General features: G+C 42.3%; 1 protein-coding gene across 1 annotated transcript in view; it reads left to right on the top strand.

The window, feature by feature from the left end:
• The window catches only part of pappaa (pregnancy-associated plasma protein A, pappalysin 1a), a 148,918-nt gene that overhangs the window by 85,019 nt on the left and 43,350 nt on the right, over positions 1-20,549 (top strand). Inside the window, exons 12-17 of the mRNA XM_056290944.1 lie at positions 31-166; positions 629-842; positions 5,536-5,710; positions 18,195-18,378; positions 19,020-19,221; positions 19,550-19,784. Of these exons, the coding sequence (XP_056146919.1) occupies positions 31-166; positions 629-842; positions 5,536-5,710; positions 18,195-18,378; positions 19,020-19,221; positions 19,550-19,784 (1,146 nt within the window). The remainder of the gene's footprint in view (positions 1-30; positions 167-628; positions 843-5,535; positions 5,711-18,194; positions 18,379-19,019; positions 19,222-19,549; positions 19,785-20,549) is intronic.

Below are 20,549 nucleotides of genomic sequence, written 5' to 3'. Positions count from 1 at the left end.
CTATTTTTCAATCACTATCTCTTCATTCAGGCTCACTTTTCTCACCCTATGGTGGCAGCAGCTGTGATAATCCACCTTGCTGCTGATGGAACGGGCTATATTGACCAGACACAATGTAACATCACCGTTCAGCTTGTGGACACAAAGGAGGGCATCCATAGCTTAGGTGAGGACTAACTTGTGTACCCCCAATTCACCTACTTCATTCATTTCTGTGTATCCTGCTGCTAAACTGCATTGAGCTAAGCTAAAATATGAAGTTTGAATGAAGTAAACAGAGCTGAACAGAGCAGAGCAGACTTGTTAGCTATAGCTCTAACCATTTTAGTTTTTTAACTCTTAGTCCCCTTCCGTTAATGCCCTTATTATTAAACCTTCCCTGTCACCCATTCAGTGGTGACCAAATTCTTCATCTTCCTCTGCTCCTCCTGTCTACCCCTAATATTAAAGTTTACTCTATGATGAACATCTACCACTCTGCTACATCTCTTTTCTACCTCCTCCCCTTCTTCATTGCCCTTCCCTTTCCTTTTCTGTCTCTTTCCCTAACTCAATTCTCCCCTTATCTCTACAACATATCACTGTTCTCATCTACATTTCTCATCCTTATACCTTTTCTGTACAACAGGTGACTGGCGTCTAAGCTGCCGGACCAACCCTTTGGTGATCCCAGTGAGCCATGATCTGTCAGTAGCCTTCTACCACACTAAGGCTATCCTGGTTATGTTCGCCTCTCACCTGGTTGCAATCTCTGGCGTAGGCCTCCGCTCCTTCCAGTCCTTTGACCCTATTACTATAAGTGGTTGCCAAAGCAATGAGATTTACAATCCCACAGGCCAGAGGTAAGGTTTAAAAAGTGCATGAAAAGGTTGGGAAAGGCAGATATGGAGTTAGTTGGATAAAGACTTAACATGTACACAATTTGCACACTATGTCATTTAACACACAACTGCACAAATTGTTGCTCACATGCACTGATAAGCATAAGCACACACACATCAATCATCCAAAACATTAAAAATCACCTGCATAAAATTGTGTAGGTCCCCTCCGTCTGGTCCGATCCCACAGAAGAGCTTCTGTAGCTCAAATAGGTGAAACAGTTAATGCTGGCTATGATAGACAGGTGTCAGAAACACACAGTGAATTACAGCTTGCTGCATGTGGAGGTGCGTCACTGCAGACTGGTCAGAGTGCCCATGATGACCCCTGTCCACTGCCAAAAGTGCCTACAATGGGCACATGAACATCAGAACTGGACCATGGAGCAATGGAAGAAGATGGCCTGGTTTGATAAATCATGTTTTATTTTATATGATGTGGACGGCAGGGTGCATGTGCATCATTTACCTGGGGAAAATATGGTACCAGGATGCACTGTGGGAAGACCACAAGCCGGCAGAGGCAATGTGATGCTCTGGGCGATCTGCAGGACAACCCTGGGTCCGGCTGTTCATGTAGATGTTACTTGGACATGTGCTACCTACCTAAACATTTTTGCAGACCAGGTACACCCCTTCATGGAAACGGTATTCCCTGATGGCAGTGGCCTCTTTCAGCAGGTTAATGCACCCTGCCACACTGCAAAAAATTGCTCAGGAATGGTTTGAGGAACATGACAAAGAGTTCAAGGTGTTGCCATGGCCTCCAAATTCCCCAGATCTCAATCCAATCGAGCATCCGTGGGATAAACTGGAAAAAGAAGTCCGATCCATGGAGGCCCCACCTCGCAACTTACAGGACTTAAATGATCTGCTGCTAACGCCTTGGTGCCAGATACCAGAGGACACCTTTCAGAGGTCTTGTGGAGTCCATGCTTCGACAGGTCAGAGCTGTTTTGGCAGCATGAGGGGGACCTACACAATATTAGGCAGGTGATTTTAATGTTTTGGCTGATTGGTGTGTATATACACAAATAAAAACAAATCTTCTCATTTGTCAAACACCTAATAATGCTCTGACACCCTCAGGCAAAAGTGCTTGCACAAAAACATAGGTGCACGCACGTGAAGACATGCTTTGCTCATATAGATCATGCTCATACAGACCATACTGCAGCAACAAAGACTGAATGGTCAGGGGGTCTGTACAGAGAGATATGGGCTGTTTGTGCCTTTTGTTGTTTGCCAGTGAGGCATACAAGAGCACCTAATTAGATAAGAACTGCTGTGTATCTGCACCAGCCAGGAAATTGTTTGATAACTCATGCGCGCACGCACGCACGCACGCACGCACGCACGCACGCACACACACACACACACACACACACACACACACACACACACACACACAAACTACTGGTTGCTTTGCTTTGTCTCCACTCTTTTACTTCCCCTTTCGCTCTTTTGTCTCTTTATCTCATTTTGTTCTCCCCAGAGCCTGAATTGAAGACACCCATGTTTGTTTTAGTTTGATGCCAAAACAGGAGCTTTATTCAACATCGCTATGTATCAACCTACATTTTCAATCCAATGTTTACTTATTGAAATATGTTTTACTCTTTACAATAAGTATATCTATTTAACTTAATGTTTAGAGCTGTACTATTCTCTATTCTTTTTATATTAGTTGAAAACTTCAGACCCACCCTTTTTACTGTAAAGGGTTTAGTCTGGTTCATTTTGTATGGATTCTGGTCTTTCAAGAAGCTATATTTCTATCCTCAATACTATCACTTGTTCTTTTTTCTGTTTGTTTCATCTTGTTGTTCTCCACCTATTTGAATTCTCTGCTTTCTGATCTTCATTTCCCCATTGCTCCTCTCCTCCCCTCCTCCATCTGAGGTGTTTCCCTTGTTCTCCGTCCCGCTATCTTTTTACTCTGCTAAGCATCTCTCACCATCTGCTCTACTCCTTCCCCTCATCATAGCTCCTGACCCACGTTTCATACTTTTACTTCACACTTGTACGACATTTCTATTCAATCTTATTCATCATCCCCTCCTCCTTCCTTTTTCGTCATCCCCTCCTCCTTAAGTCTCCCTTTCTTGCGCCTCTTGCTCCCTCGCTCCCTCTCTCATTCTCCAGGGCTAAGCAGCCTATTTCCCGTGATACTGCCTCTACAAAACACCACCTACCTTTTCCCTAAGTTGTTAACAACAGGAGCTATTAACATGGCTCGGTTTAATGTTCCACACTTGTCTGCATGTGAATGCACATGTATTTTTTTTTTTTTTTTTTTTTGCCATTTGTTTTTTTGTTTTTTCCCTTCTTCACATGTTAACTACTTTTTAAAGGGACAAATTGTTAGGAGCTAATATTTAGTTTTAAAAGTATCGTGTGATATGTTTGTCTTTTGTGTTGGACTCCACTGTTTTCTGTTACACTCCTTTTTTCTGCTCTGCTCTATTTTTTTGCACCCCATGCAACCCAGCTCTCTGTTATTCTGTTCTGTTTTGCTGTACTGTATTTTGTTTCATCATTTTGTATTGTGCTATATGTTGCTCTGCTCTATAGCGCTCTATTCTACTCTTCTGTTTCCTTTGTTACCGTCCGCAGGGGAGGAGAATAGTTTTCCAGGTAGTTAATTGTAATTTATGTCAGAAATCCCAGAGTGGCTTGCAGAAAACCACAAAGAGAACTTGTTCCAAGCCAAACTGTCCACAAAGAAGGCTTCTTGGCTTTTCCAACATGTCCTCAAAGAGCCTAGACTGTAGAGGCTGCTACTCCTCCTAACTTCTAGCTTTCCTCCTCACCTGCTCCTCTTACAATCTCACTCACAAGAAAAGTGTAGACACGGGGACTTCAATGGCAAATGAAAAGCTTTAACAACTAGAGGGTTGCACTCAGTAGAGTCTCTGCCAGGCATACGTATCTCCCCTTCTCTGGTGCTCGAACTTAACAACAAACTCTTTTATCGCCTACTGGGCGAAGGGACAGACACGCACACACAGACGGAAAAAGCATTTTTCCTGCCATTGTAGGACATTTGCGCGGCCCCCAAGTCAATTGAATGGGAAATATGGAAGAAAAAGTTTTTAATATGCAGTGCTCAAGCTAAAAAAATCTAGCTAGTAAAACCGTTTTGCCTGTCAGTCTGGGGATGTGCAGCCTCCTTGGTGGACCCTCGCACGAAAGAAGCCAAGTGTGACAAGAAATGACAGAGATCACAATTTCAAAACCCTTACTAAAAGATCTCAAATGTGTTTAATTGTCATGATATAAAATGAATGAAGGTGAATGGCTGCTCTGCTGACTGACTTTCATTCATAAAACAATGATGAGAGAACAGCTCAGCCATGGGAAATGTTTTATTGTAGTTACTGCGAACATTGGAGATTATGGCACTTCCGCGTGGCGGCGAGGTGAATAAGGTGAATTATTTTTGGTTCATCCAGTGTTCGTTCAGTGAATGATTTGCTGGCTTGCAAAATATGATTGACTTCTCGTTTACTTCCAGGACTCATACCTGAATACACAATGTTTTGGTTTTGACACCGTCACTGCCCAATCTGACTCAACAGTAAATGTGAGTCACGCATGCACATGGTTGACTCAGAGCGGTCAGCGACAGAAAGCAGCATTGGTCGAGCGAGCTAGAGCGCGAATGAAGAGAGCGAGTGGCGATAGTGAGAATAAACATTTTTTGAAGGTTTTTAATCACCGCAACCACAAAAACTTTAGGCTGATAGGTCCAGTAGTTTGCGAGATTAGCCTTGGAAAGACGCACACACACACACACACACACACAACACACAACTGCATAATACTCTCCCTCTGGTGGAGATAATAAAGCTTAACATTAATGTATCGTGGACTCTTGTGTCTACATCTATAAATATTATATGTTAGGACCAACTTTTTTGAAGGTGGGATATAGTGGGAGAAAAGTTGAGATAGAAAAAAACACACACAAAATGACATATTTGCTTGTAAATAATGATGAAGGAACCACTCTCCTGTTTATTATGTGAAAAGACAATATAATTTGCATTTTTCACTTTTTTTTTCAGGGGGGGGGGTGACGCAGTTCATCCCCCCCAACCCCTAGATTATGCTTTCATCCCAAACTTTTTTTTGTTTTTTTTTTTGTTTTTTTTGTCAGCTTCATAAGGGAACCCTATACTGAAGACTATAAAAGGTGCCTTGGGCTTCTGGGGCATTCCAAGATCATGAAATGCTTCTGAACCAGGTTTTGGTTCCCCACTCTGCCATTGTAGCCTTCCCACAATACATCCTGTCTCTCTTAAGTTGCAAACTACACTCCACCACATGCGGGCACACATAGACACTCTTTTCCTCTAACAATTATGACAATCTTTGTTTCATGTGGTCTATTGATTCGATATGTTAAACAGTCATTGATGGATGAATGTGGTTGACTGGTGTTTGTAAGCAAGCGCATGTGTGACATTGCATGCTTGTGGCCCTGCAATGTCATTTTAAATGTTACATGTAAGTTTTTGGGTGGAATCTAAAAAGTGGTTTCTAATTTTTTCCATTTTTACTCTCTCCTGTCGTTTTCTGCTCTCCTCTCTGTCTCTGTCTCTGTCTCTGTCTCTCTAACCCTTCACTGTCTCTCCACCTTCCACCCTAGTTGTGTACATTACTCGTGTGAAGCCATTGACTGCCAGGAACCTTTAATCCGCAATGCAGAACTCAAGTGCAGTAGCCCTGGCCGCCACTTCTATAATGGTGACCGCTGCACCATTGTTTGCAACTCTGGTTATGTCCTGCAAGTCCACCAGGATGATGATATAATCAAGAGCCAGGTAGGACCATACATATATGCATGCATAAGAAAAGTGAGTGCAAATGTGTAAATGGACAAGGCAAGAATGTTGATAAACATTTAAAAAAAGCATATGTGTGCATGGGTGCAATGCACACATAAGCACACGTGTTTAAAAGCAAGGTACACAAGGGCCCAAACTCGAGATCAGCCAACGTGCATCGTTCCTCTCTGTTCCTCTCTCCATTTCTCCATTTATTGTGTCAACTGCAAAAGCTAGGCTTGGCACAGCATGTCTACAGGGAGAATGACATCATGAAAATCCAGGTAGAAGACTGCTGCACTGAGGAGTGGAGACTGACCACTCCTCCTTCATAGCTGGCTGACTGGCCACACAAAAACACACAAATGAATGCATATCCTGAGACTCATACCCTGACTTTTAAAACTATACACACATTTTACAGAAATATGGATAATAACTGTGCTTTTAAACATGTTTGAAATTTGTGCAGAGCTGTCTATCCCCTCACAAAGACACACGCACAAGCTCACACATGTCTGTGTTTAGTTTCTCTCTGAATGCACTGCACCATACACACACACACACACACACACACACACACACACACACACACACGCATACATACACACACACACACATCACTCACAAGCACACACAACATCTGTGTTTAGTCTCTTGCTAAGCATACTGCACCATCACCTGAAACAGTCGCTCTGTATCTCCACTCCTCTGGGACGATGACATCATTGCCTTGTGTCTGCTCCCTCTCCCTCCCTCACTTCATCCCTCCTCGTCTTGCACACATTGAAGTCATCGTTAAAGAACAGAGATTTGCTTCCACTCCTTTATACTGGCACATGTTTGTGCATGCACATTCACATACTCTCTCTCTCTCTCTCTCACACACACACACACACACACACACACACACACGCACGCACATGAACAGGCACACACAAGGAGTAAAAAACAAACAGGTAGTTGGCACCCACATAGTAAACCTACTGGATTTGGGCCAAGCTGTTGTAAAGGCAGTATAAACACTTTATCCCTCTCCATGGCTCCGTAAAGCAGCCTGCAAGACAATCAATTAATGCTCCCTGAGAGAGATGGGTGAAAGTATTTTGTTTTTATGTGTTGAGCAAGACTATACAAGACTGTGGTGTGCAAGTGTCTGTGTGTGTGTGTGTCCAAGAGATATTTATGCATTACCTAACACGTTACAGTAATGAGTTCTATGAAAAACAGCTAGTGTAGCCAATATTAGCAGAAAGGGAGAAAAGTGGTGAGTAAGTCACCCTTTTATTTTACGTTAAGAATCCTTCCATGGTACATGGTCCCCTTTCCTCAGATTTGTCCCATTCCGATTTTACCTTATTGCTTACTTCGTTCCATTACCCCTTTACTTTTTTTTTCTTAATGTTATTACATCTCAATTTTCCATCCCTCTAAGGTCACCCTGCCTAAGGAGGCACTGGAGTGGCCTGCTGGTTAAAAGACTGTTCTTACAACAGGTTACAATTCAGCACAACAGCCAGCGTGTTAAGCTCTGTTATAATATTGATCTTTCCTCGGGACTACTAATCTGCTAACTCCTCAAGAGGAACTGAAAATTGTGTTCTGATAAACTGCACGTTGATTCCTCTGGCCAAATGAACTCATGTATGTGAGATTTTGAAACAGCTAATTCTTTATTACACTATTTGAAGTAAGCTTATTGGGTAATCTAAATCAGTGACTAGTGACTACTGCCTTTAAATAGAGACACATAGTACAAAAAAATACACCCATCAGCCAAAGCATTAAAACGTCTGACAAGTAAGTGAATAACACTGATTATCTTGTTAAAATGGCATCTGTCAAGGGGTGGGATGTATTGGGCAGCAAGTGAACAGTCAGTTCTTGAAGTTGATCTGTTGGAAGCAGAAAAAATGGGCAAGCATAAAGATCTGAGCGACTTTGACAAGGGAAAAATTATGATGGCTAGATGACTGGGTAAGAGCATCTCCAAAATGGCAGGTCTTGTGGGGTGTTCCTGGTATGAAGTGGTCAGTACCTACCAAAAGTGGTCCAAGGAAGGACAACTGGTGACCCGCTGACAGGGTCATGGGCCCCAAGGCTCACTGATGTGCATGGGGAGCGAAGGTTAGCCCATTTGCTGTGATCCCACAGAAGAGCTACTGTAGCTCAGATTGCTGAAAAAGTTCATGCTGGCTATGATAGACAGGTGTCAGAACATGGTGCACCGCAGCTTGCTGCGTATGGGGCTGTGTAGCCACAGACCAGTCAGATGAGCCCTGTCCACTGCTGAAAGCACAAACAAGGGGCACGTGAGAAACAGAACTGGGCCATGGAGCAATGGAAGATTTGATATTTTTATATTTGATATACTGTATTGATTCCCGTAGGGAAATTCTTCTCTGCGTTTAACCCATCCTAGCTGTGTAGCTAGGAGCAGTGGGCAGGCACCATACTACAACTCCAGTTCGTCTTGTTATGCCTCAGTCAAGGGCACAGACAGGAGTATTAAACCTAACATGCATGTCTTTTTTGATGGTGGGGGAAACCAGAGCACCCGGAGAAAATCCACCGCAGACACGGGGAGAACATGCAAACTCCACACAGAGGACGACCTGAGATGACCCCCAAGGATGGACAAGCCCAGGGTTTGAACACAGGACCTTCTTGCTGTGAGGCGACAGCGCTAACCACTGCACCACAATGCTGCCCTTGCCAGAAGATGGCCTGGTCTGACTAATCACATTTTCTTTTACATCATGTTGACAGCCGGGTGCAAGTGCATCATTTATCTGAGGAAGAGATGATACCAGGATGCACTATGGGAAGAAGGCAAGCTGGCAGAGGCAGTGTGATACTCTGGACAATGTTCTACTGGGACATCTTGGGTCCTGGCATTCATCTGGGTGTTACTTTGACACATACCACTTACCTAAACATTGTTGCAGACTAGGTACACCCCTTCATGGCAACGGTGTTCCCTGATGGCAGTGGCCTCTTTCAGTAGGATCATGCACCCTGCCACACTGCAAAACTTGTTCAGGAATGGTTTGAGGAACATGATAAAGTGTTCAAGGTGTTGTCATGGCCTCCAAATTCCCGAGATCTCACTCTGATCGAGTATCTGTGGGATGTGTTGGAAAAACAAGTGCGATCAAAGGAGGCCCCACCTCGCAACTTACAGGACATAAATGATCTGATGCTAACGTCTTGGTGCTAGATACCAGAGGACACCTTTCAGAGGTCTTATGGAGTCCATGCTTTGAGGGGTCAGAGCTGTTTCGCGGCACAAGAGGGACCTACACAATATTAGGCAGGTGGTTTTAATGTTTTGGCTGATTGGTGTGTATGTCCACTGAATAATGTAAAATGTCCACACGTTTAAGTGTCTATCTAGGAATAAAAAATTAAATCGAGACAGTATACCAAAGCTACGTCCTTAAGCCACAGACATTTATTTATGATATCTACTTACCATGGTTAATTTATCAAATTATATACGTATATATGCCTCACTTCAGTTTATGTCCTCATCTGTGGTTTCATTTGCATCCATGTTCTAAACTTTTGTGTTGGACAGAGAGAGAGAGAGAGAGCGAGAGAGTGTACAGACATAAATGTTTATCTGTTTAACCGTCCCATGGTCATATGTGCATGTGCAGAGAAGTGTGGTTCATTTGAGTTGAAATGTGTTTTTTTTTGTATGTAAACAAGTAATTAGCTTGGTGCCATTTGGGAAGCAAGATGTTCAGGTTGATTTCATGACAAAACATATCAACAAGCCATTTTACTGCATCTTATTCATTTATATTTTATGGACTAGAATAATACTGTTAGGTGGACAGTGTGTGTATGCTTATTAGTTAAGTGACTGGTTTATGGACTGACCTATTGCCTGTAGCTGGGAAGATGCCAATGACCTTTCATTAATGTACTGTTTCTTTAACTCACTCTCTCTCTCTCTCTCTCTCTCTCTCTCTCTCTCTCTCTCCCTCTCTCTCTCCTCTCTCTCTCTCTCTCTCTCTCTCTCTCTCTCTCTCTCTCTCTCTCTCTCTCTCTCTCTCTCTCTCTCCCTCTCTACCTCCCTCCCTCTCTCTCTCTCTCTCTCTCTCTCTCTCTCTCTCTCTCTCTCTCTCTCTCTCTCTCTCTCTCTCTCTCTCTCTCTCTCTCTCTCTCTCTCTCTCTCTCTCTCTGTTTCTCTCTCTGTCTCTCCCTCTCTCTCTGACTCTCACCTCTCTCTGACTCCCTCCCTCACCCTCTCTCTCTCTCTCTCTCTCTCTCTCTCTCTCTTGCTTCTCTCTGACTCTCTCGTCCTCTTTCTGATGCTCTCTCTCTACCTGTCGCTGTCTTTCTGTCTGTCTCTCACTCTCTATCTGTCTGTCTTGATCTGTCTATCTATCTGGACAGATAGCTATAACACACACAGAAGTAAGGCTGAAAACTGCAGTGCAAGCATAATCCTATTTATTTTCATTAGCCAATTAAATTCTTCCTCTAGCAATGTCAAAGTGGTTCACCATTACCATCCCAAATGATGCTATTTTCAAATTAAAACTGCTTTCTTTCTCTATTCTTTACTTCTCTGTGTGTGTGTGTGTGCATGTGTATGTGTGGTATGGGGGGCCATGTAGACCATAATTAGATTTGAATTATTTCCTACACGTCCCCCCATAGACTGTGCACACTTATAGGTGAGCATTTGCATATAAATGCATACCATTTGTCAAGGTCTCTCAGTCAATAATCTGTGCACTGTGCGTGCGTGTAAGTGTTGTGCATGTGAATATATTTTAATATCTATATGTGAAGAAGCACATACATATTTGCTGAGTTCATCTACATAAATAAGAGGCTTTGAATTGGACATACAACTTTCAGTGTGCCTGCTGAAACAGCAGGATAATATCTATTTCATGAAAAAAATGGCTCTTGCCTTATGGACAAAGAATGGACCTAGGTTACGCAACTGGTAAATTCCCAGTGTTACATACCCTAAATACTTGCTAACACTGTTCAGATGTTTCCTTAGAATGGAGAGCCCGGAGGAGGTGAGGTATAGGTTTAATTTCCATGAAGGCAAACTCCTAATACTAGACAAAAGTTTCCTAATTTTTTTTTTTTTTGTTCTAGACAAAATTTTCGCAGACCAGGAATCATGCCACCAACAGCTGTCGGACAACTCTGTGAACGCTTTCCATGCGATCATTTAGAAGATGATCAAAAGCTATAGCCCATTATGAATCTCCAATGTGTCTCACATGTTTTGCATTGTTATCTTACCTAATCTTTACCTTTCATAGTACTACTACAGTTTTGTCATTTCAGTCACAGATCATGGGGAGCTCTAAAGTATGAAATACCGTGGAATAATATTAATCCAGTTTTTATTGTTTAAAAAAAGTCAAGTTGTATCTCGAGAACCTGATTATTGAGGAAATCTGAATTGAAGAATTATTTATTTATCCCCCCCCTTTTTTTCTCCCCAATTGTACCTGGCCAATCACCCCGCTCTCTGAGCCATCCTGGTCACTGCTCCACCCCCTCTGTCAATCTGGGGTGGGCTGCAGACTACCACATGCCTCCTCCGATACATGTGGAGTCGCCAGCCCCTTCATTTCACCTGACAGTGAGGAGTTTCACCAGGGGGACGTAGTGCATGGGAGGCTCACGCTATTCCCCCCAGTTCCCCCTCCCCCCCGAACAGGCACCCCGACCAACCAGGGGAGGCGCTAGTGCACTGACCGAGACACATACCCACATCCGGCTTCCCATCCGCAGACATGGCCAATTGTTTCTGTAGGGACACCTGACGAAGCCGGAGGTAACACGGGGGTTCGAACTGGCGAGCCCCATGTTGGTAGGCAATGGAGTAGACTGCTATGCTACCCAAACGCCCTGAAGAATTATTTTTAACAACCAGAGCACTTAGCTGTCTTTTTCTTTAGCTTCACCTCATAAGATTTTGTTTCCGAACATTATATGGAACTGTTAAGCATTATATCAGGAAGTTTCGCATGTTGACATACTGTATTGTGTCATCCAAGGTGAGGAAGGCCCCAAGGCAGGAGAAAAGCGCTATCAGTCTGTCTGCCCATTTCACTGTTAGTCTGTCTGGCTTGAATTAGGCCCAGTAGCCAGGGGTTGTTAAAATCCCTACTGGAGGAGAAATAGGCAGCTGTAAAGTTTTTAAAAGAAGGACACTCCACACAATCTTGCACACTTACTCGTGTACAACACATACATACACACAACCTTGTAAGCTCTTACACACTTACATGCCATGCACACTTAATTAGAGTAAAACCAACTCACTGGCAGACAGTTGCAGAGTTGTGTGCACGTGTGAATAGTGTATATGTGAAGGACTTGTGCGCACACACTTTACCATAATTACAGACATAAATCTGTGCGTATACACACATGTGCATGCACACACATGCACATGTGCACACACACGTGCATGCACACACATATACATTAATTTTACTTGCACATTACATACACATTAACACAGGCGACACATTATTGTTGCCCACACCCTTCCACATTTTCACCGTACAAACTTTATTCACAGGCTCTCATCTTGATTGACTAATTCAACTCTACACCCACTTTTTATTTTTTATTTTTCCAACAGGCAGTCATGTGTGATGCATATGTTACTTTGTCCATGTTCTGTCCAAATGTGAAAAGAGCCGATTTATTTTGAGGCAACCTGATACTGAGTTGCTGTATCACATAATAAGATCAAGATGAAAGATGGAAATATATGGGAAGAGGGAGCAGGGTATAAAGCAACAGATACGTAAGACTAACTGGGTCCAGCTTGCGTGGCCTTAAAGTTTGGATGAACTTTAAAAGATATGAAGGTAATTAAAGTCAAGCAAAACTGGACAGAATAGTACTCATGGAAAAAAAAGACAGGTTTTCTTTGATGTTCTGAGCAGGAAAAGTCAAAATGATTGAGCTCACAGATTGAGCTGTTGTGAGATCTCTTGGCAACGCTATCAATTTAAGCATTCTTGTTGCGTTACATGGCGCTATTTTAGGGAAAAGGATAAAAATGGTTCTGGTTTGGAAAATACACAGCAGTTCCCCAGTTTGGTCTCATCCCTGCAAATATTGCACCACGAGCCAAGTAATTTACAGGACTAGGAGTTATTTTTAATGGAAAATAGAACTAGCATTTGGAAAATTTTTCTGGGAATCCTTGGAGAAAATGGAAGAGGCAGGATAATGCCATTTGGAAATAAATGAAAGCTTTGGAAATATGATGGTCGCTCCCCCATGTTTACAGGATTTGTGTATACTAGAATTAATAACATTTGTTGAGTGTCCTTATATTGTTCTGCTCTCTGTATGGTGTTTCTTGTCACTAGTTACAATAGATCAGAAATACGTGATGGATCAGAAATACTATACGGCAAGGTTGTCTTCATAGAGCCTCCGATACTGTATACATATAGGGACACAATCTTTCTCTCTCTCTCTCACACACACACACACACACACACACACACACACACACACACACACACACACACACCATGAAATGTCCATTGGCTGTCATTCCTTCTTCTAATAGAAGTTTATATCACAGTCACTGGAGGGGTGTATTCTTTGGCTATGCTATCTTGACGGTGGGGGAGTAACTGGGGCATTGAACTTGTCAGCACAGATGGCAAGGTGTGGGCAGTAGTTGACTTTATGGAGGGGTTGTAACTTAGACACCGTCACCTGATGTGTGAAAGAGCGCCCTCCCCCCCCTTTTTCTCCCCAATCGTACCCGTCCAATTACCCCACTCTTCTGAGCCGTCCCGGTTGCTGCTCCACCCCCTCTGCCGATCCAGGAAGGGCTGCAGACTACCACATGCCTCCTCCGATACATGTGGAGTCGCCAGCCGCTTTTTTCACCTGACAGTGAGAAGTTTCGCCAGGGGGATGTAGCACGTGGGAGGATCACGCTGTTCCCCCCAGTTCCCCCTCCCCCCGTACAGGAACCCCAACTGACCAGAGGAGGTGCTAGTGCAGCGACCAGGACACATACCCACAGCCGGCTTCCCCCCCGCAGACATGGCCAATTGTGTCTGTAGGGATGCCCGACCAAGCCGGAGGTAACACGGGGATTCGAACTGGCAATTCCTGTGTTGGTAAGCAATGGAATAGACTGCCACGCTACCCGGAAGCCCCGGAATGAAAGCGTGACATTTGCCAGAAGGGGCAAAGCAGTGGCGTTCAGGGTAGGGCTCTGGTTATGACTCCATGATTACATTAAACTTGGTGAGCATGAGACTATCTGGACCAACGAGACAGGAGGATGCTGAGTATGAAAGTATAAGGGCAGAGGTGTGCAAGAAAAATATAGTGGCTCCCCATTTAGTGGCAGCTAGTTTGCACAGCAGGTTGTTCTAGGCATTTAGAGCTGCTATGAGGAGTTTTGGATTTTTGTTGGCATTGCAAGCACCTGTTGAAAAACATTGCAGCATGAACAACTTAATTTACGTAAACATTGCCTCTTGTTGCAAAGATCTACACTTGCCTTCTGGTAGCTTGTGCATTTCTTTTGAGGAGAGGAGAGACTTAGTGGTGTTTTGGAAAGCCAGATGATTGCAAGATGTACGGTGATGAGGTGATGTATCTCTAATTGTGGCTATATATCCCATCTGTGTGATGTAAATTGCTTCATCAGATATCTTGGGGAATCTGACCCGGAGAAAAACATTGTTTTTGGCCATATAGAGAAGTTGAAACTGCTAAATAATCAATGAAAAACTCCTTGTAGCGACTTTAATCTTGGCAGCTGTGGCCTACAGTCCATTTTTAAGTCACTCTAAAATATTGACGGATGGGGTTACATTTAACATTGTGTGTATTTGTGCAGATGTTGAGTTCTGTTGTAGCTTTGGAGTTGTGGAAGATGTTGGAGAACTGGACCAGGTTTTACAGTGCAGTTACAGTTTATCAAGATCGTTGTTTAGAGTCTCTTCCAAGCAAATCTGAACGTGGTTGCACCAGTCATTCATGAATGTGTTACTAAGTTTGTGTGTAAAGGCCTCACAAAGTTTTTAGTATTAACTAGTAAGTTGTAAATTACTAATTTACTTACAAATTAGTAAGTTACTAATTTGTGCTGCACCGTTCAAATGTAATGAATGTCATAGCAAGTAAAGTCTGAGTAGTGTGTAACTCGCTTACTAGGCAAAAATTACAGCAGCCAGCCAATCAAAAATAATTCACACATGTAAATATGAAATTGCACATCTGCCCAATGAGCTGATGTTATAAAATAATAATTTTTTGGGATTCAGTCACATGTAGGTAGGTCATTTATGTATAAACTGAAACTGAAAAAGGTTGTGGCAAGTACTGAGCCTTGCATAAGTCCATTTGTTTGTTACTTCCAAAAACTTTTGGACTGTACAAGATGGACTCTTAACCTGTGGTTAGAGAGCAGGGTGCTGATATACTCTGTGGCCCGGGGTTGAAGCAGATTTAATTGGGTGGCTTTGTAGATGATGACGCACTGTGATGTTTTGGAGTGGTAACCTAACAACTCTGGGATTAAGGGTGTCACAATACTTTGCCCAAAGGGATTTCTGAAAGTTTTATCTCAGCTTCATTGTGCTGGTGATCACTTGGATTTGTTGACTGAAGTGAATGACTTATGGTCTCTGTTGACTGTAAGGAAGGGTGAGGGTGTGATTCAGTGAGTTGACCCAGCACATCATCTGTTTACCATCTAGTGTAGTGCATTGTTCCTTATAAAGCAGGTTAAAGTCGTCTTTAGATGCCCAGTTGACAAGTATTTTTTCATTGTCTCTGTCTGGAATAGGGTATCCCCAATGGGACGGTGGCTGTTAAAGTCCCCCACATTGATGGCTGGGTGTGGTAGTTTGGGTAAGATATGTAATGTCCCAGGTAGTGCTTGGGGTCTTGTGTACATTTTTAATATGAAAGCCAAAAATGTACATGGAATCAGAGAAGATGGTTGATGGCCTAAAAAGTTGCTTTAGTGATGTTGGGGTGTATGTAGGTGGCATGCCTGTGTTTGGCATATGATGAGGAGTACAGAAGACCAACGCCGTTACTGGGGTAGCAGCTTCTTGCTGCTGCTTTTTCAGTGTGGGTCTCCTGGAGGCAGATGACATCGCTGGAATGCTGACAGGCTTCAATAAGGCTGCGCTTGGCTGCAGAGAGAGGCCCTCGACATTGACTTTTAGGATTCAGAGGACAGGTCCCACTGCTATGCGCTTGTGCCGCTGATTACACACACACACACACACACACACACACACACACACACGCACATGCACATGCACTCGCGCACACACACATACACATGCACAAAACCTTAATTCAAGACATTTGGGCTTTGCAAGGCTCAGCCAGACTGCTAACTCATAACTCCATCAGCAGTAACCTGAATGGCTGCTGTTTCCAATCAAGGGGTACTCTCTGTAAAAAGTCCACAACAGAAAAGAGGGTCTTGAATACAATGTACTGTACCATAGTATAATCTTGAGCACCACTATATTGTCTTTTTCGTGCCAGAGTTTGGATGATTATTAGATGTTAATTCATTAGTTATTTGATGTTGTCATGTTGCAAGGGATTTTGCCATTTCATATGGCACTCAACATACGTACATGGCCTCTTATGTGATATAACATATATGGATGTTGGGGTGGATTGTGTATAGGCCATGTGTGTAATCGTGTATTTCCTTAATGTCTGCATGACCTTGTGCACCTATAAATTGTAATATTACTGATAATAATAATAATGATAATAATAATGATGATGATGATAAAATGATATTATTATTAATAATAATAATGATGATGATAATCATCTTCATCATCATGGGCATAGGTGTATTGTATAAAAGCAATATGGTATAATATATGGGCATAGGTTGTTGATTACTCAGCCATAACAAAAAAACTCTCTATAGTAATGACAAACCTGTTGTGCAGACATGCTTGCCTCCAATGTCCTGTTGTTGTTCCATTTATTTCTTCTTTTTTTTGCTTTGTTTTTTTTTTTTTTTTGCTTTGTTTTTTTGTGTGTGAGTGATGTCTGCGAGTGCTAGAAGCTGCTGTGTACCGGAGTAAAATTCCTCATGTGCAAACGGACATTTAGCCAATAAAGTTGATTCTGATTCTGATCATCATCATCATCATCACCGTCATCATCATGAATATTAAAATTATTGTCATGGGTTGGTCTCTTTCATTAGTTTAAATTACGTATAATTTCACAATTTACGTTTTCTCATTTGGCTTCATGTGCTCTAAAATCTTCATGTGCTCTAAAAGTTAAATCCTTAATGTGCTCTAAAAGTTAAATCCTAATTCCTAATAATAACAACCGTCAGTTGCTAGCATGAAACCTGTTTGACTCAGGCGTTTATCCAAGACCTGCTCTTAAAGCACAATGATTCAAAACTCTATTACAAAAGAAGGGATAATGTGCAAAATGTTTAAGCAATGGAATACGCCTTTCTACAAACATACAAAACTTTAAATGGTTGTATTTTGAATATGTATTCATCCACATACTTATTGCGCCCATGTTCTTCTTTCAGCCTGAATTGCACACTTCCAGTCCAAACCCATACTAATCAGTTGCAGTAGGTCAAGAAGTTATCTGTATGCTTACTGGCTTTTTGCCAGACACGATAAAAGGTGCAATAAAATTGTGTTAATGTAGTAGGCCTACACTTGTCTGTTAAATTCACATGTTTAACCTATTTTGTAGAAACTAATAATGGTTAACTTTTACAATAACGGTACATTAATTAACCAGTAACAAGCGATAACTAAGTTAATTAACAGTTAACGAATGTGTGTAGTAACCATTTACTATTGGTGTTCATCATTTATTAATATTAGTTAGTACCTTAATTAACCTTTAATATGTGTTAAAAAGAGAACTCTGTTAACAGTTACTTAATGCTTATTAGGGTTAGGGTCAGTTCAGTCCATTTACCACTTAATGCTTATCACTGCATTAACCAATGTTAATAGGATTAGTTACATGTTAATTAACTGCTAGTTAATGCTTATTTCCACATTAGCTCATGTTAATTAAGGTACCCTTATTGTAAAGTGTTACCCAAATAATATGAACTCAGATCTATTCATCCCTGTCCAACTTGCTTCAGAGTCTTATCTGTTTTGTGTTAGGGCTGAGTATGCAGTTGTTGGATGTGGGTTGTCTAAGCAGAGTGATATGACCTTACATGTGCTATCAGCAGTTAGCCGAACTGGAGAGTAGCCCCCGAGGCTCACTGCTTGCTTATATTCAGTAATATAAGCCTAATCAGACTTTCTCAGGTTACAGGAGGCCTGTTTGGGTGGGTACTGAATTGCTGTAATGACTTATAGTTTTCATTTATAGGATGAATGCTATCAATTTATCTATCTGTCCGTCTAATCTAGCTAACTTTTATATCTTTCTCTCTTTTTCATGTGCTTAGTCGGACTCTATGGTGACGATAACCTGTGCAGATGGGAAGTGGAATAAGCAGGTGTCATGTGAACCAGTGGACTGTGGCCTGCCGGATAAATACCATGTCCATCCTGCACACTTCAACTTCCCTGAGGGCACCACCTATGGCAAGAAGAGCACCTTCCAATGTAGGGAACCTGCCCAGCTTGTAGGTGAGACACACAATGCAACAATGACATAAATACAATTGAACAAACACACGTGCACGAACTCGCATGCACAAAATGCATGCACACACAGACACACACACGAATGTGTATGCATAAAATGCATGCACGCACACACACACCAACACATATGCACAAGAACGTGCACACGCAAAACACAAGTGTGCGCGCACACACACACACATGAATGCACATGCAGACACACCTTTTTAGGTGGTCTGTGGAAGATCTTGTGTCATGGTTGTTTGATTTTAAAGTTCCATTAAAGCGGATGGTCAATAAGTTTTATTGTACCCGTCATCACTTGTCACAGCGTGGAAAATATATACAAAGTATATATAATGTCCTCTTAGCCTCAGCAATATGTCTGGCTTCTCTATTCTTCCAATGCTGTTCCTCCCTTGCAAGTTTGCCAAAACCTTTCTTGTGATTCAAAATCAGTCTCTTTTAAGTGTCTATCTTTCAGTAACTGAAGCTCATTTTCTACAAACGTGAATATTGCATTGTTCTATTTTTCAATCTACACATTTTCATCTGCATGTCTTCCCTTTTTACCCATTCATGGATCACTGACTACTCTCCTTTTCCTTCTCTGTCTTCTTTTCTCTACTCTCTTCCTAAATCAGGTACCAATAACACTCTTACCTGTCTGGAGGATGGTCTGTGGTCCTTCCCAGAGGCCCTATGTGAGCTTCGCTGCCCAGCCCCTCCCCCTGTTCCCAATGCTGTGCTGCAGACCAAGCGTTGCAATGAGACAGGCCTCAAAGTGGGCTCTCTGTGCAAGTACAAATGCAAACCAGGCTACCATGTCACCAATAAACCAAAAAGGTATTGAACATAAGACATACCAGTTGGATTATTTGGCTGTTAAAACCTCACTGTACAAATTTGATTTGGTAGTTATAATTGTAAATAATTCTCTTTTAAGGACCAATGACGTAAGGATCACTTTACTGCATATCTAAGTAAACAGAAATGACCATAGAATTTAAAAGTGCAAATCACATAGCTTTTAATTCTTTTTTCTTTTTTTTCCCCATCATTGATAACACTAGTAATGATTGAAATCCGATGCAACCACAACACACCGTTCCCATTAAGTTGACTCTAAAAATGTTGGTTATCTTTCATCCTTCCTTTTTCCTTCCCCTTTTAGGCGTGCCTTTAAGCGTCAGTGCACAGAAGATGGAAGCTGGCTAGAAGGGGCATGTGAGCCAGTCACTTGTGAACCCCCACCACCCATATTTCATGGCTCCTATCACTGTACTGATGGCTTCCGTTTTGACAGTGTCTGCCGACTCAACTGCTCTGACCCTGCCAGTAATACTGCCTTGGCCGCCATGGGAGGCTCCGCCCACACGGTGAGGCTGCTGCACGCTCCATGCAAGCAGGTCTGTCCATCTCTCTCCTCTTTCCTTTCTGCTCTCCCCTTTCCTTTTTGACTTAAGTATCCCACGCAGAATCTCATTTGCACTGAGAACACAATGAGTATATCATTGTTGACTTGATGGCTCAGTATGGTCTTTAATGCAGTGAACATGATGTGCAGATATATGACATATATGCATGATCAATTCAAAATAGTGTCTACCTCCCTCACTCCCACCCTCTCTCTGTCTCTTTCCCTCTCTTACACCCCCACTTTCTCTAATAAAGCATATCAGCATGCTTGATTAGTATAAAAGTAGAGTATATTATTATCAAGCCATCAAGTGTATCAGTATATTTGTACAGGTATTTGTGTGCAGTTTACTGCTGAGTGTATTCACATTCTATGGCCAAACTCTCACCATTCAGTGGGTACAAATAATTAATGTATATACATTGTAATAAGGGTTAGTGTAGAGACATCACAGATCAAATATGAAAGACAAAATAATGAATAAAAAACACCGTCCTTTTTTTCCAACACACTTGCTAACCTCAATGCCAATGCCAATCAATTCATTTTCTTCTGCTTCGTCACCCCAACCCCAACTTCTTCTATCCCTGCCTCTTCATCCTTTCTCTCCCCCCTAGCTCGACTCAATTAGAGGCCATGCTAACGAGATTGCTATTGATTTCCAGAATAGTCCTGCTGCCACAGAGTTTTGAAATGTATACACCTTTTAATCCATTCTGTCTCACAGGCCTTGTGGACGGGACGCCTGATAAGA

This window comes from Lampris incognitus, chromosome 12 (genome assembly GCF_029633865.1).
Source record: "Lampris incognitus isolate fLamInc1 chromosome 12, fLamInc1.hap2, whole genome shotgun sequence".
Taxonomy (NCBI): Eukaryota; Metazoa; Chordata; class Actinopteri; order Lampriformes; family Lampridae; genus Lampris; species Lampris incognitus.
The sequence above is the reverse complement of the archived record's forward strand: the minus strand, read 5'-3'. Positions and strand labels throughout refer to the sequence as shown.